General features: G+C 38.2%; 1 protein-coding gene across 3 annotated transcripts in view; it reads left to right on the forward strand.

The window, feature by feature from the left end:
• The window catches only part of epha7 (eph receptor A7), a 182,483-nt gene that overhangs the window by 132,686 nt on the left and 33,621 nt on the right, over nt 1–16,176 (forward strand). For all 3 annotated transcript variants that reach the window (XM_020939270.2, XM_055149206.1, XM_055149207.1), the window contains 2 exons: nt 8,985–9,109; nt 13,150–13,315. In XM_020939270.2, the coding sequence (XP_020794929.2) occupies nt 8,985–9,109; nt 13,150–13,315 (291 nt within the window). The remainder of the gene's footprint in view (nt 1–8,984; nt 9,110–13,149; nt 13,316–16,176) is intronic.

Below are 16,176 nucleotides of genomic sequence, written 5' to 3' on the forward strand. Positions count from 1 at the left end.
TTGTATATTTATTGCGATATCGTGGGAAAGCTCAATAGCACGATATGATGGGAAGGCTCACGATTGCAAATGTAACAATATCCAAACCTCTCGGTACGATATTTTCATGATATACATCTCACAGTACGATATTTATTGCAATATTTTGTGGAGGCTATCGCTGCGAGGTGATTATTTTACTTATTTTTTCCATAAAAAAAAAAAAAAAAAAAAAGTATAAGAGGATTCTCACTTGCACTTCTGAGAATCAGGAGGTGTGCACTCAGCATGCTAGTTGTCGCTAGTAGGGGTGTTACGATATCCAATCCGATACGATCACGGTACGATATTTATTGTGATATCGTGGGAAAGCTCACGATATGGTGGGGAGGTTCACGATTAGAAATGTAACAATATCCAAATCTCTTGATACGATATTTTCACAATATACATCTCAGTACGATATTTATTGCGATATTTTGTGGAGGCTAATATGCTACTTTTTCCTCTTAAAATGCCTTGACAAGACTTAATCCAAAGAACTAAGACTTAAAAGTGTTTAGAACTGTTATTTCTTCTTGTGGTCTACACTAAAATGGAGCAAAGGATCATGGTCTATGTAGTTCTCTGTCTTTTTTTTTTAGCTATTGCTGCACCATAACTCTTAATTTAAGCAAAGAGACTTGTAATTTGATATATTTTGATGGTCCACGATATTCTTGTGAGAACTTTGACGATACGATATCACAATATTTCGATTATTGTTACATCCCTATTCTATAATCTTTAATATTTACTATAATCTATAAGTTTTTATAATATATACTCTATACTACTGTTTACTATGTTTGTGGTGCTTCAACAAAATAAAATGTTACCAAATGTTGTACTCTGTACATACGTAAACATGTACTGTAAACATGAAGTACTCTGTCTTGTCCCAGCGCAGTCAAGAGTCCATTGTGCAGGAACTGTCTGTGTACTTGGACCCCCGACGGCAGCACCAGGAAATAGTTTGTGCCACTTCAAACAGATGTGTGATAAGTCCGCGGCAACAAGTGCAGAGTGTTTCTTCTGTGAGTGTGTGAGAGACGGAGAGAGAGGGAGACGGAGAGAGGGGGAGTGAGATGGGGTTAGGAAGAGAGAGAAAGAGTGATAGAGAGCTGGAGAGAGTACATTTACTGTGATGCGGCTTTGATGTGGATAGATTGTGGGAGAGATGGCAGTTATCGTCTGGGCTGGACCGATCTTCACAGGGACAGGGTGTGGAGGAGACTGTCACACGCTAGCCTAGTCTTTTCTTAAGCGCCGTTGATGTGGTGATAAACACAACAATGCACATCTGATCCAGGTTCTTAATAGTACAATGGGGATCGTGCTAGTTAACGCGCATTTATGTATTAATGATTTATGCGAGTCTTTAAAGGAGCTGGAAATGATTTGAAAACGTGAAAAGCTAGTTCGTTTTATGTAACATTGACTCTTGTGAGCGTTAAGTCGTGTTTTATTGCTGTTACTTCATCAAAAACACACCTGGAGTTGTGTTTTGTTTCATTCACGTTTGAGTAACACTTTATTATTAGTATGTCTGTATCTCCAAAGCTCAAAATGCTCTTTTCCAATTGGTAGTTTTAAAGTGAACGGCTTTCTTTTATTTTTAGTTCAGGAGAGTTTGGAAATTCCAGGACTGAAATCTTCCAAATGATTCTAGTGAATGTGTGTGGAGTTTAAAAACACAGTGGAATAGAGAAAAACTCAAGATTTGTGTATTAAACATGTGTGAATGAAATAAAACACAACTCCAGGTATGTGAGATGAAGAAAAGAGGTAGAGCGCTTCACTGGGTCATAAAAAAAAAGTTAAAAATAGCAGTACAGGTGTTCTATGAGGGTTAAACTAGTCATCTTAACAGAAAGTTACCCTTACTGAAAAATGTAAAAGTGGGCAAGGTACAAACCTGAGGCACTTCGACTGAATATATTAAAAGTCCTTTATTGCATGAAAGGACGCCAAAAACCAAAAACCTAAGCCAAATTGGTCTTTTTCCTATAGTCATGTGATGTTGTCATGTGATTGATAATTAATTGTATTTTTTACCATTATGCCCTGACGAAGACCACCATATATTCAGTCAGAGTGCCTCGGGTTTGTACCTTGCCCACATTTTTCAATCAGAAAATAGCATAATTTTGCTGATTTAAAAGCGTGATTACCAGAAGTAGTTCATTTTGAGCTATTTGCGGTTGTTATTCCTCACTTTCCTCACACATTCCTAACGTCCTAATAATTCACCGCAGTAAGTTTATAAGCAGAACTAGCGCACCACCATTATTTATTGGTTTGCGGATGGTAAAAAACACTTTCTAATTACTGGTCAGATCTGTGGAGAGTCACCCCATTTACAAAAGGAATGTGTTTTTGAGCAATCTTAACACTCGTATTGAATAAATGCTAGGTCAGACCTCGGCATTGTCCAGCTCCCAGGACATAGACGGTCCTTTGGTTGATTCTGCCTGGCCCGTTTAGGATCATTTGGAATTACAAAATAAACATATTTTATAATTTTACTTCGTGCACGGACCAAAGCTGCATTGTTTTTACTTTAGAGGTGTTTTTTTTACATGACATTTATTCCTCACTTCCCTAACACATTCCTATCATCCTAATTATTCACCGCAATGAGTTTATAAGCAGGGTGGAGTTCTGTTGACACGGTAATCCTAGCAACAACTCGCAGACCACCGTTACTTCCTGGCTTGCGGATGATTAAAAACACTTTCTAATTAGACATTTGAAATTTCACTTAATGTTATGAAAAGAATTTGGTACAGCTAACCATGTAGATAGTTGAGATAAAAAGTTCAGTGTTTTGTAAACCTCTGGTAACATCATTGCATTACATAGCAACATAATATGGGCGTTACAATAACAGTAAAACCAATAATATTCTCCTCCAAATATCTGCAACCACAAGAATTTTTCAATTTAATCTGCAACCACACCAAAATAATTTTTTTAATAAATGAAATTGTGTAAACCAATTATAGAATGCCCCAGATGGTACACTGCCAAGTCTTCCTGGTATTTCAGTTTCAAATGAAAATCCACAAAGCTCCTATTTCCATTAGTTAAAATTGGTCATACAACAAATTAAAAAGAGGGTATTAAGCTAATTTATTTATTTTTTTTAGCTTTCTAGTGTTAGAATTGTGTTATTCCCTCATCAAAAACATGCCGTGCCTTCAATAATTTTGTTTTCTCTGCCAGACCTTATTTGAACTCTGCTTATGGTGAGGAGTACGATTCTGTCCAATGCGCTGCCCACAAACTTTCATTATTTTAAATTTGTTTATTTATTTCATCCATAAAATATAAAAAGACATCAACAGTGTCACAACATCAAACATACAAGAAATGAATGAAAAGAAGCAGAAAGAAGAGTCATCCTTTGTTATCTGCCCACTTTTCCAGACAATACATCAACACAGAGAGTTACTTTAAAACATTTCAAATCAGTACATTTCAGTTCAGGCACAATTATTAAGCAATTGCAAACAGAAATGCACAACAACTTACTTTTCTTTTTCGTACATACACTTACACTTACATCATCCATGCTAAATATACAAAACCTGTACACAACAACTTGACAGATCTGATGTGATGTGCAGTAGTTTCCTTTGCAAGATGTGTGCTGATAGTGTTGCACTCTGAAGGGGGAGTGGCTTAGCCTGGAGAGCAGAGGGAGTGGAGACCCAGAGCTTCAAAAACAACATATAAAACTTTTTTTTTTTTTTTTTTCTGCAAATATAGCATTTTCAAAACAATTAAAGGTATCACGTTGATCTAAATACTTTGTTATATGTTAAAAGTTAATACCACATAGATGTCAAATACACATATGACACTATTTTCTGATCTATTTATAATGTTGTTTTCTCTTCGCAAACATACCTGGAGTTGTGTTTTGTTTCATTTTCATGTTTAACACACAAACCCTGCATATTTAGACCTTCTAGTTCTTTGCTCAAACAGAAAACACTCTGTTCCATGTTGTGATATCTTGGTGGAAGAGTCAATTTTGTGTAACAATCGCAATCATCTCTAAGCCTCATCTCATTTGAACAATATACAGTCCTACAGAATGTTACAAAAGTTTAATCATACAATAAAACGTATACCATGACCCAATCTCCAGCAATCTCTCCATGTATCGGTTCTAGAAAAGACCATCTGCATAGCTGGGTAGGGTGAAAGAACCTAAATTGACCCAGAAGTCAGACAAGAAAGCCCATTTAGCCATCGCAAACACCGACCAAAAGACTCCACGAGCTACAAGACCCCAGTATATCACTCCGCCGTCTGGATGGGGCACGGGGAGCAGCCAAATTGGATGAAGTTAAGCTGCACTAACTGCTTGTTGTGACTCGGGGGAGAAAACTCAATCGTCCTTTCAGCGGCCAACTGCGAGGAGAAAGACCTACATTGTTGCGTGTTTGTGGCAGATTATGAGGCCAATGTCACAACACTGTTTCTGCTCTGGGATGGTGCTGTCGTGAGCAGGACTTTGGGGGAATGCCGATGGGTGCCTAATGAGGTTCGAACCCGGCCCCCCGATCAGGATCGGGTCAGCGGGTACAATGGAGGGTCAGGAGCGGGGTGGGCGAGGTCAGTGAGCAGCATTTCAACGCTCTGTGCCAAGACTGGGTTGTAAAACGAGGGATATTTATGTGATTATGTAATTTGTACTTGAGGAATATATGAGGTTTAAAGGGTTTATATTTTACGCTATTTTCTGATCTGTTATAATGTTGTTTCCCAGAGGTGGGGACTCGAGTTAGAATTGAGTCACTATTTTTAGGTCTTGAGAGTTGACTTGATAAAATAGACTAAAACTTTGCACTTTGGATGTAACTGAAGTACTGTGATGTGGTATCCTTAAATGTACTACAGTAATATACAGAACAATACAGTAAAACCACAGAAACTACAAAGAACATGATCCATTTCAGTGCAGACTACACAACAAAATAACTGTTATTAAGCACTTTTAAATCTGAATTCTTTCTATTCTGACCATAATAATTCACACTAAAATCTTGTCAAGACATTAAAATGAGCATTTCTACAACTCTTATATACTCATATATAAATATATCATGACTTTTAGGTTATGGCACATTTAAATCATAAAAAATGCTCAAATCTAATCTGTATCTGGTACTTTGATTTAAAACAGGGCTGTCAAGCTCAAATTCACCAAGGGCCAAAATTAAAAACTGGGACTAAGTCGTGGGCCAAACTAAATATTTATTGAAAAAGTTCAACAACATCTGCATGTTTTCTCTTCTTTCGAGATACAGTATGTAATGTTAAACCTTTTCTTATTAAAATAAATGTTTAATAATAGTTTTGCTTAAACGTTGAATCCAGAACAAGCAAAATATAAAATAATAACACAATTTTAAATAATGTCTCTATAGCCTATCTGTAGCCGGCGGGCCAGCTCGAATATGTATTTGATATGATGTTGCGGGCCAAATACAATTATATCGTGGGTGAAATTTGACCCCCGGGCCTGAGTTTGACATGTCTGATTTAAATACTTGAAATGACTTGAAGCTCAAAGACGACTTGGACTTGACTTGGACTTATAGGCCAGTGACTGGAGACTCGAACCTGGACTTGCCTGTCTTTGACTTGGGACTTTACTCGGACTTGAGGTCAAAGACTTGAGACTTCCTTGAGACTTGCAAAACAACATCTTCTGTTATTTCCTCATCGCAAACACACCTGGAGTTGTGTTTTGTTTCATTCACACTCACTAGGCTGAGTTCTTCTCTAACAAAACAAAAAACACTCCACCTTTATCCACCTTGTGATGTCATGTGGTAATACAGGAAGTGGTACGCAGTATTTTTAAACTCCGTACACTTTCACTAGAATCACCTGGATCATTTTGGCCCTGGAATTGCCCATTTTTATTGAACTAAAGGTAAAAAAGTTGACTTTGCATGACATCACAAGGTGGGATGAAGCATTTTGAGCTTTGGAGATGCAGACAGACACACGAGAATGAAAAAAAAAAAAAAACTCCAGGTATTTTTTTTAATGAGGTAATGACATTTTAACATGATTTAAAGCTCATAAGAGTGCGTTTTTGTTTAATATACTCGTAGGACTTAATGCTGTACTGTAGATCATTACAGACAAAACAACCACATCTCCGTACACAGTTTACCTTTAAGATGCATTATTGTCATTCCGTACTGCCATTGTGTCCTTGAACAAGACACGTTGTCCACCTTACCTGTACGAACAGTGGTTGTAAAGCTTTCGCCACAGAAAGTCAGTCTGTCCGTGTCAGTCCACCTCTGCGACGAAACCTCGAGAAGTGAAGCCTTGTCAGTTTTAATATTAAGACATTTCAACACATATTGTTACAAGTTATATATTTAAACTTTCCTGGAATCCTTTCACGACCTCGCCGAGCAGCGCAGAGCCGGTGGCGATTGCTGTTGCCTGAGATCTGAATGTAGTCCCAGACCGACCGTGCTAAAACCTGCTTCAGCGTGCTAATGATTGTTGTGCTCCCATAACTCGTGACTCATCAGGTCTGCCCGTGTTTACAGGTGGTTGAGGGGAGGCTCCGGGCCGCTCTCTGGGCCCTGACTCTGGGGTAAAGCAGGTCTGGACTGCCTGCTGTGGGCCTTGGGCGAGGCTCTGTCTGGTCTGAGGCTTTGGGAGAAAACTGTAATGACGGTGATTATGCCAGGATGATGTTAAGTAAGCAGATTTAAATCGCAAGGTATTAGCTAAAAATGCATTGAAGACTACCTAATGGGATTTCAGAGACGCATCACTCATCTGCACGTTCATTATTTCGATTTCTTCGTCTATTTCTGCGTCGCGTTGAAAGCTGAACATGACTTTTTTGTCTTTTGGGTAATCCCTTTTATTAAGAGGGAGTTGCCACAACAAGCAGAGCGTTGGCAGTCAGATGCCCTTCTTGTCGCAACCAGTCAGATCAATTGTGAATGAAGTAGGTCAGTGGAGTGCTTTGCTCAAGGATGCAACAATAGTAGTGCGTTAGGTTTGAAGTGGTTACCTTTTGAGTTAGAAGGTGAAGTTTAATCTTTTAATATTAAAGGTCTTGTATTGGCAGTTTTCAGAGTCTGTAATGTGATTGTGTCATACTTTCAGATCGAGAAGCACGCAGTTTGTCAGTCTCAATACCCAATACAGTTACAATAAATCTTGGTTCTTTTAATCATCACATTAGACATTGTTTATTTAAATATACTTTATTTGTTAATTCATTTCAGTTTCCATTCATCATCTTACTTACCTACAGCTCCACATGGTCCAGACAAAAGACGGGGTGTGTCTCATGTCGGACATTTTTAAAACCTTGGAGGAGATCGTGGGCTGGACCATGTGGAGAGGAGAACTGCTTTGAGTTTAGTTTTATTGTTTTTGTGTATTTAGTTTTATAGTTTATTTTCAACACACTGTTTAGTTTATGTTAAGCATTTAGATTTTAAAAGGGGAAATCCTCGCTTTGCTTTGAAGAGTGACCTGGAATTGATATTCACCTGCTGGGCAGGGTATAAAAGGAGAGAGACTTCTGTGCAGATTGTTTGGTGCTTTTGATTCGAGTCGCTTGTTTTCTGTTTTTTGGACTGTATTTTACACTACACCAGAAGTCTGTTTTAAAATAAATTTTGTCTGGTCAAAGTCACTGCCTCCACCTTTGACCACTTCAGGCCAGCTTCCCCACAACTAGACCCAAGTAAACTGCAAAAATCTGCAGTTGAACAATACTGATTTTCGCTGCCTCCAACTCTGTTCAATAATATTGACCTATAGACGGGTGTGATGTCGTCTGAAACCCAACAATTCCATTGTTTCCTAAAAACTGGGTCGTGATCCTCAGGTGGGCTGCAAGAGATTTTTTTTTTGGGGGGGGGTCACCTGATATGCACCTGATATTTGTGTTGCGCTCTCCCCTTGCACCTTGGACTGGAACGCACTACAAATACACAAACAGGCCCACCTATCTCATTTTGATGTTTTGTATAATTTTTTGTCTTTTAGTAATTACTTTGACTATATTGCTGGTTTAATTGAAAGTTGAAAAGAAAAAGAAATGGGCTACATTTAATGTCCAAATAAGCGACGTATGGATCCTTTTATTGCCGCTTCAAATACTGTTTTTCATTGTATAAAAACTTCAGTAATAGTAATTGTTCAGAGAGACACAAATGGTCAAATCCACCTTTATTTTGTGATTTATGAATAATGTCTTTTGACTTAGGTCCTGAAGGTTTGTGACTTTTAAAATATGGGTCCCCAGGAATAAAGTTTGGGAAACACTGCTGTATTTGATGTATTTGAGCAAAATGTGTCTTGCCCCTGTACAGCAGCTCTAGATTTCAAAATAAGTCCACTATGTACTGTCTGCATTAGAAAGCATTTTATTGTCAAGTCATCAGGAAGTATGTGTTAGCATGCCAGTTGCTGTCAGTGTTTCAAGTCTGCTTTCAACTGTTTGAAATTCACAAATTCTGTTTTTCACATATTTAATTGCAGCTAAGAGTTGAAAAATCTTTATCTAAAATTTGATCAGTTGCGTAGTCCTACTTTTAAGACATAATAATACTTCTTTAATGGATTATATTGTCATTTTAATTTTTAATTTTTTTATTTTTTCCTCATGTATGGCCTCATTGTTTTGCGTGTAAATTCCAAACCAAAAAACTCCCATGAAACCTGAGAATTCATTAGTCTGGCTTGTCTTCACTCTCCAGCCTCTTCCACTGTTTGACTGTAATTGGAATTTTGATCGTGCGGTGTAAACACTGGGAGGCGTTCCTGTGAATATTCATGGGGCGGCGCGGGCGGGGATGGCGGGCGGGGATAGCGGCGGCGGCGGCCGCGGCGGCGGTCTGGGGGTGCTCTTGTACGTGACCCTTTCTCACTGACTCATGTTCTCGTCCCAACAGCGCCCTCTCAGGTCAGCGAGGTCATCAAGGAGAAGATCCAAGAGCGCAGTGTGCAGCTGTCCTGGCAGCAACCGCACCACCCCAACGGAGTCATCAAGGAGTACGAGATCAAGTACTACGAGAAGGTACTGCATTATTTATGTTGATGTACGCCGTGTACTAGTGGTACTACTACACAGTACACAGTAATACACAATTGGACACCTTTTCATGTAATAAAGTAAAATTAGTATTGAAAAAAGCAGCTCTTAGGGTCAAAACAAGTCTTCATCTAATTATTGTCTGAGAAACTAGAAGTGAGCTATTAGCATGCTAGTTGGATTTGGCAGTACTGTGTTTTGTGAGCTTAAAAATGCTTAGAAAACATAAAATGCAGGAAGTGAGCTGTTAGTATGCTAGTTGGTTTTAGTAGAATTGTGTTTTGTGAGAATGCTCGGAAAACACAAAATGCAGGAAGTGAGCTGTTTGCATACTAGTTGTTTTAAGCAGTACTGTGTTTTGTGAGCTTACAAATGCTTAGAAAACACAAAATGCAGGAAGTGTGCTGTCAGCATACTAGTTGGTTTTAGCAGTACTGTGTTTTGTGAGCTTAAAAATGATGCAGGAAGTGAGCTGTTAGCATGCTAGTTAGTGTCAGGAATACTGTGTTTTCTGTGGACTACATAATTCCATAGTGGCCAGTAAAGGTGGATGAACTTTAAAAACAAACCAAAAATAATATTTGCACCTAATGATGTCACAAGTTGGATCCGAAAATACAAAGAAAGACTGACAAACATATTTCTACTCACCAACAGTGACAAATATGTTCTGTCTTGCGGATTTTTTTGGTAATTTTGTAAAAGAATAGCGCTGCAATTGGAGCAAACCAACAATTTTCCAATCATTGCACTCCAAACTCAAAATTTGAAGATTTCTAAAAGATTACGGTAAAATTGTCTGTAATTGTACACTGCATCTTCATCACAAGCTGCAGTCAAAAACATAACTCAAAAGGATAATAACACCTCTTCATGAATTGACCTTGAGAAGTTTAAAATGACCTCTGCGTGAATTGCTTCGCTCTTCTGGACATAAGCTCCTGCTCACTTCTAAATGCTCCAAACTCAAACCTGACCACTTCGTATTGCCCAAGTCTGAGTGTTATTTGCGGCAAGACGTCGCTGATTCCAACATTTCGGTCTGTTTTTCTCTCGATTTTCTCAAAACCACTTTTTTCCATTTCAAGATGCCAATTCTTCTTCATTTGCTATTCTGAGTGCGCGCTGCAAAGTGGACTCCATGCAATCCTGCAAGTACCTACTTTGTCTCATAATTGCAATAATGAATGAGAGGCTCATAAGATTTTAATCAGTGCTTCTCTACCACCCCCACACATGTTAGCATACACGCCGACCTCCTCCATCTCGCAGCCTGTTAGCGTACCACTATTTTACCGTGTTTCTGTGCATATCACTGCATTTACATCGGGCTTTTAAAGTACACGTGTCAAAGGAAGCTACATCTTTTATTTATATTTTTTTAAGTCGTGAAGTTCATAATTTTACTCCTCATTTCGGTCTTAAAATGTTCATATTGACCCACTTTACATGATCCTGGTGTTTTTATTTCACTATTAGTCATAAATAAATTCCTGTTCCTAAAATCCTAACAGGAACTCTGCTCCAAATTGGCTTCTGTAACTACTAGCCTCATGAGCTTCATTTGACTGGAGCAGAACGCTATGGGAGATGTCATTCTCACTTAGTCCAATTTTTTATACCAGGGGTGTCAAACTCAAATTCACCGAGGGCCAATAAATAATAATTTAAAAAAAGAAAAAAAGTTAAATGGATGTTTAAACTACCTGAAAAGTGCGTTCATTGCGCCTACATTATTGCTGGATGTAATTTACTGGATTGTTATGACATAGGTAGAGGTATTCCTTTTTAAAACTCACTGCTGCTTTCTATATTTTTGTACTTTTCTTTTCAGCTTTTTTTCCCCATAAACTTCCACTTGACTTATATAAAACCATGATGCATATTTACCACAGATACTAGTCATAAATAAATTCCTGTTCCTAAAATCCTAAAAGGAACTCTGCTCCAAATTGGCTTCTATAACTACTAGCCTCATGAGCTTCATTTGACTGGAGCCGAACGCTATGGGAGACGTTACACTCGCTTAGTCCAATTCTTTATAGCAGGGGTGTCAATCTCAAATTCACCGAGGGCCAAAATTAATTAAGTCTTGGGCCAAACTAAATATTTACTGAAAAATTTCAGCAACATCTGCATGTTTTCTCTTCTTTCGAGATATGTAATGTTGAACCTTTTCTTATTAAAATAAATGTTTAATAATAGTTTCGCTTAAACATTGAATCCAGAACAAGCATAATATAAAATAATAACTAAATTTTAAATAAATAAGCTCTGTATAGTCTATCTGTAGCCAGCGGCTCTAATAGGTGTTTGATATGATCTCACAGGCCAAATATAATTACATCCCACGCCAAATTTGTCCCCCAGGCCTGAGTCTAACATGTCTGCTTTATACAGTCTATTGATTAAACAAATTAAATAATAATAATTAAAAGAAAAAAGAAAAAGTTAAATGGATGTTTAAACTACCTGAAAAGTGCGTTCATTGCGCCTACATTGTTGCTGGATTGTTATGACATAGGTAGAGGTATTCCTTTTTAAAACTCACCACTGCTTTCTATATTTTTGTACTTTTCTTTTCTGCTTTTTTTTCCCCCACAAACTGCCACTTGACTTATATAAAATCATGATACATATTTACCACAGATACTCCTCCACTAAACAAAGTAACAATTAGCCATGAAAACCTGGCGTGGGCATTTTAAATGTCCGATGGGCAGCCGGTGGACGAGGGCACAGAGCCGTGGTGCCCGCTCCGCCTGCGGGACAGCTCTCCACATCAGCTCCTCTGTCACGTCTTGTGGCTCTGCTCTGGCCAGCTGGAAAAGTGGAAAATTGGAAACAACGATGACTTCACTAACAATCCCTGGCATTCCATTTTGGCCCTGGCTGCCCGGAGTGCTCAGTCTACAACTAAGTACACAATGTAGCCTATATATGCACGCCGAATCCCAATGAGTCCTGTAATCATGAGGTGCTGCCGGTTTGAAAGTTGTGAGTGGAGAGAAGACGGGCTACATATGAAATAGTAGTACTTCTTATGTTTGGTTTTGTGAGTGTATTTTTATATTCTCAAATCAAGTGACCCAGGGACTAGGGTTATTTAAAAAAAAAGTACTCAGATACCAATTAATACAAAAGTGAGTGTTAAAACTAGATACTCATTTAAAGTATGAATGCCAAAAAACAATGACAATCTGCCATGTTTAAAGCAGCAGTGCGAAATGCCGATAGAGACGCATTCGCCTAAATAATGTATTATATTCATCTTAAATCTTTATTGGTTAAACGTTAGGCTGACAATTCTCTGGCGTGTGACAATACAATCCCGAGCTCTATAAACCTTTCCTGAATTGTTTTAGAATGGTCTGTAAAAATATTATTGCGTGAGTTGAAAATTTTATTTAACTGCACAATATTCTCATAAAATTCTCATAGTGGTTTTGAATTGGGTACTGGGTCTATTGTGTTGTGAAATTTTAGCATCATGAGAACACCAAGAGTTGAAAGTATGTTTAAATGTCATGCCAGTGTCAGTGATAAATAATGTATATTTAGTAACATTAACATCTTTTGACGGTACATGTATGTGTGTTGAATTAAATGTACAAATGTAGAATGTAGAAATGTCTGAAATGTGTGCGCTCTCTGCACCTGCCTCCGAGCCTCACCTATAAATAGTTAATGCTTCAAATCAAGGAAAAATGAGGTAAAACAAGTGTCTGTATTTCCATGACCACTGTTTAAAGACTATAACACACAGCATAAATATTAAAATGACTCTTGAATACAGTTTTATCGGGGGCCTTTGTGTGCGCTGCAGTAAAGTGCTTAAATCCATTCAGTGCTTTCACAAAGTGCAGGTAATTACGCCCTGTGAAGTCTATCTGCAGTATTTTAGCAGCCCAGCCATTAAGATAACCACACTTGAATGGGACTCAATTATGAGCAGGATTCTCACATTACGCTAGTGGCTACTGCTGGAGCTCTGTGCTGAAAGTCTGTGCTTTCTTCTCCCACAGGACCACAAGGAGAAGGTCTCCACGGTGCGCTCACGCTCCACCACCGCCACAGTCAACAACCTGAAGCCCAGCACGGCCTATGTCTTCCAGATCCGAGCGTTCACAGACGCGGGATTTGGAACCTACGGGCCCCGAGTGGAGATCACGACCAAAATGGAGAACCCAGGTACAGCCGCTCTCACCAGTACACATGAGTTTGACTGTTTCATGAGTATAAGTTTATTGTGCTACAAATTAGGCCATCTGAGTGTGGAAAAAGTGATCAGACTGGGGCATGATTGAAATTCAGATGGTTTAGAAGTTATTTATATATTAAAGTTAGCCTAATAAACAGTACAAACGGATAAATAGGTACAGTTATCCATCCATTATTTAAAAACATATTTAAAATTATGTTAAAGCAACAGAATGTAATTATTGACATTCTTACTCGTGCCTCCTCCTACTTCTTTCCATAGTTTTGGTTTTCCCTATGGCTAAAATATTCCACAATATTCATTAAACCATATCTATCTCTATGGGCGCCACCTCCTGAAAGTTACATACTGTACCTTTAAATGCACATGCTTGATTTAAAAATGTTGCTCTGTCATATCATCACTGAAAAAAACAAAACACTGAATTGTTTGGGTGATGAAATCTGTCTCAAAGTAAATGCTAGTTTGTTTCTTACATTTAAAATAGTCCGTCTTAACGCGTCTTAATCCAGTATTAAAACACCTCTAAAATTGAAACATGTGCTGGAATTTCCAAACATAATTTAGAGCAGTGATTCCAATTGTCTGACTTTAATTACTTTCTTTTTGTCACGTGGATCCTTTCATAATCTTCATGTTAAAATCATATTATTTTTGAACAGAGATAGAATCAGAGTAATGAGCGCAGGAGCAGGAGGAGGCGGCTGTTCTGAGCCGCCTGATATCATAGCATCATGTTTAGTCCAGCGTGGATAAGCTGGGCTGGGCTAATGCTCTCCGTAATGGCCCAGGGAAATGAGGGCTTTGGACACAGTAAACACAAAATACTTGAGTGTACGCCGAGAGATGAGGAGAGGGAATGGGCTGTGTCAGGGAGATGGGCATTGTCTTGTGTCATAGTAATTGTTTTCATCGATATTTCTACTTATTAGAAAAAGAAACATGTCAAGTCAGGCTGGATTGGTTTAACTCTTGACTGAAATGTGGCTTTTCCAAACTAAGGAAGTTATGGTTAGGATAATAGCCCCTCGAAAAAGGTTTTAGTAATTATTTGTTTTATTTTATTTCATATTTAACATACGTACACCATTGCAAAAACTGTGCACCAAATGGCATTACTTTTTGGTTTTCAGCGGTAAACATTTTTGTTGATGAAACAAATTCCTAGCATTAATGAAAATGTAATTAAATTGTTAAAACAGGTCTTTGATTTTTTTTATTTATTTTTTTTTTACTTTCAGAATCAGACCAATGCGAAATTACAGCTTTTTTTTTTTACAGCAAATTATTATTATTTTTTAATTGTTTTGTTGACATTTTTTCTTCTTCTTTTCTTCTTCTTTTTTTTTTTTCTTCTTTTTTTTTATTATAAACCTCAAACTCAACCAAATTTCACATACGAGTGAATTCAAAACAGCATTCACAATTGGATAATTTCACTATATTTATTCTAGAGATCAATTAATATATGTTTTTTCATGGCAGATACCGATACCGATTGTTTAGAATTTGTAGAAACCGATGACTGATAAGCTCCACCGATATTTTCAAGCCGATTTTGATTATTTTCCTTACATTCTACGTACATCGCCAGACACTAAAAGCTTCCACAAAGCCCTTATATTTTACCACAAACCTATAAGTGTTCAAATAAGGCTTTGCGTGTATTCTTGAGGCAACAGGTCAGTCAAAACTAAATATCGGCATGTGCTGGAGATTTCGGGTGAATACCGCGCCTATCTCTAATATACTCCCCACCTCTGAATGCAGATCAGTTCTCCTCTGGATCTCCCACACACACACATCCCCCTCGTATTAGCCCCGGCTTTTGTCAGCGTTCCTCTGCGTGTGATGGGGACTTGAGAGTGCGCTTTCCCCAGTCCAACCTGAATGTGTCTTTGTTCAGATGAAGGGCAGTGCAGCGCCGTCTGGGACTATTAAGCCCACTTTCTGAGAGCGAGCCGAGAGCCGAGGACGACGCAAAAATAGCACCTTCTCCCTCCTCCCTCCCCTCACACCGCCCGCACCCCCAGCGTCGGCGAGGAGCGGGTGATCAATCTGAACAGGCTCATTAGGCCCACTTTAGCGCAAATGAAAAGTCCGTAGGTTACAAAAAGACGCCGGGGTTTGTATATTTGTGACATTGCGTGTGTTTGGATAACTTGTGTGCATTGTAATAAATTAGGGTTGCAACAGATTTTTTTTTTTTTTTTTTTGTAGTTGACTGTCAGTAATTATGTTTTGAACTGATGCACTAGTCAAGATATTTTATTATTTATTGATCCACAAGGGAAATATGAAATACTCACACATGACAATATATTATAATCACAAAAAGCCAAAATATAAATGGTATTTCTTATGGGTGTAACGGCACAAAAGAATTCCAGTTCGGTTTGTACCTCAGTTTTGAGGTCACGGTTCGGTTCATTTTCGGTACAGTATGGGGAACAAACAAAAAAAATACTTGCTTGCTGTTTATTTGTGTGTTTATTAAACCAACAATTTGTTTTAACATTATACAAATGGGAAATTAAATTAATACAAAGTGCTGCTTGGTAATACTAATAAGTTAATAAGTAATAAAATACTCTCAAATAAGCAACAACTGTTCCCTCGTGAATATTAAAGAGCTGATCCTCCCATGTAGTGGCAGAACACAAACAGATTACACAAACTCACTAGTGCACTGTCCTGCACCAAACCGAACGTCCCATATCGAAATGGTTTGGCACTAGGGGTGTATCAATATCCAAGTCTCACCACACGATATCGTCACGGTACGAACCTCACTGTAACAATATCGTGGGAAAGCTCATGATACGGTGGG

Source organism: Boleophthalmus pectinirostris, unplaced genomic scaffold (assembly GCF_026225935.1).
Source record: "Boleophthalmus pectinirostris isolate CB_2022bp ecotype Guang Dong unplaced genomic scaffold, ASM2622593v1 HiC_scaffold_13, whole genome shotgun sequence".
Classification (NCBI taxonomy): Eukaryota; Metazoa; Chordata; class Actinopteri; order Gobiiformes; family Gobiidae; genus Boleophthalmus; species Boleophthalmus pectinirostris.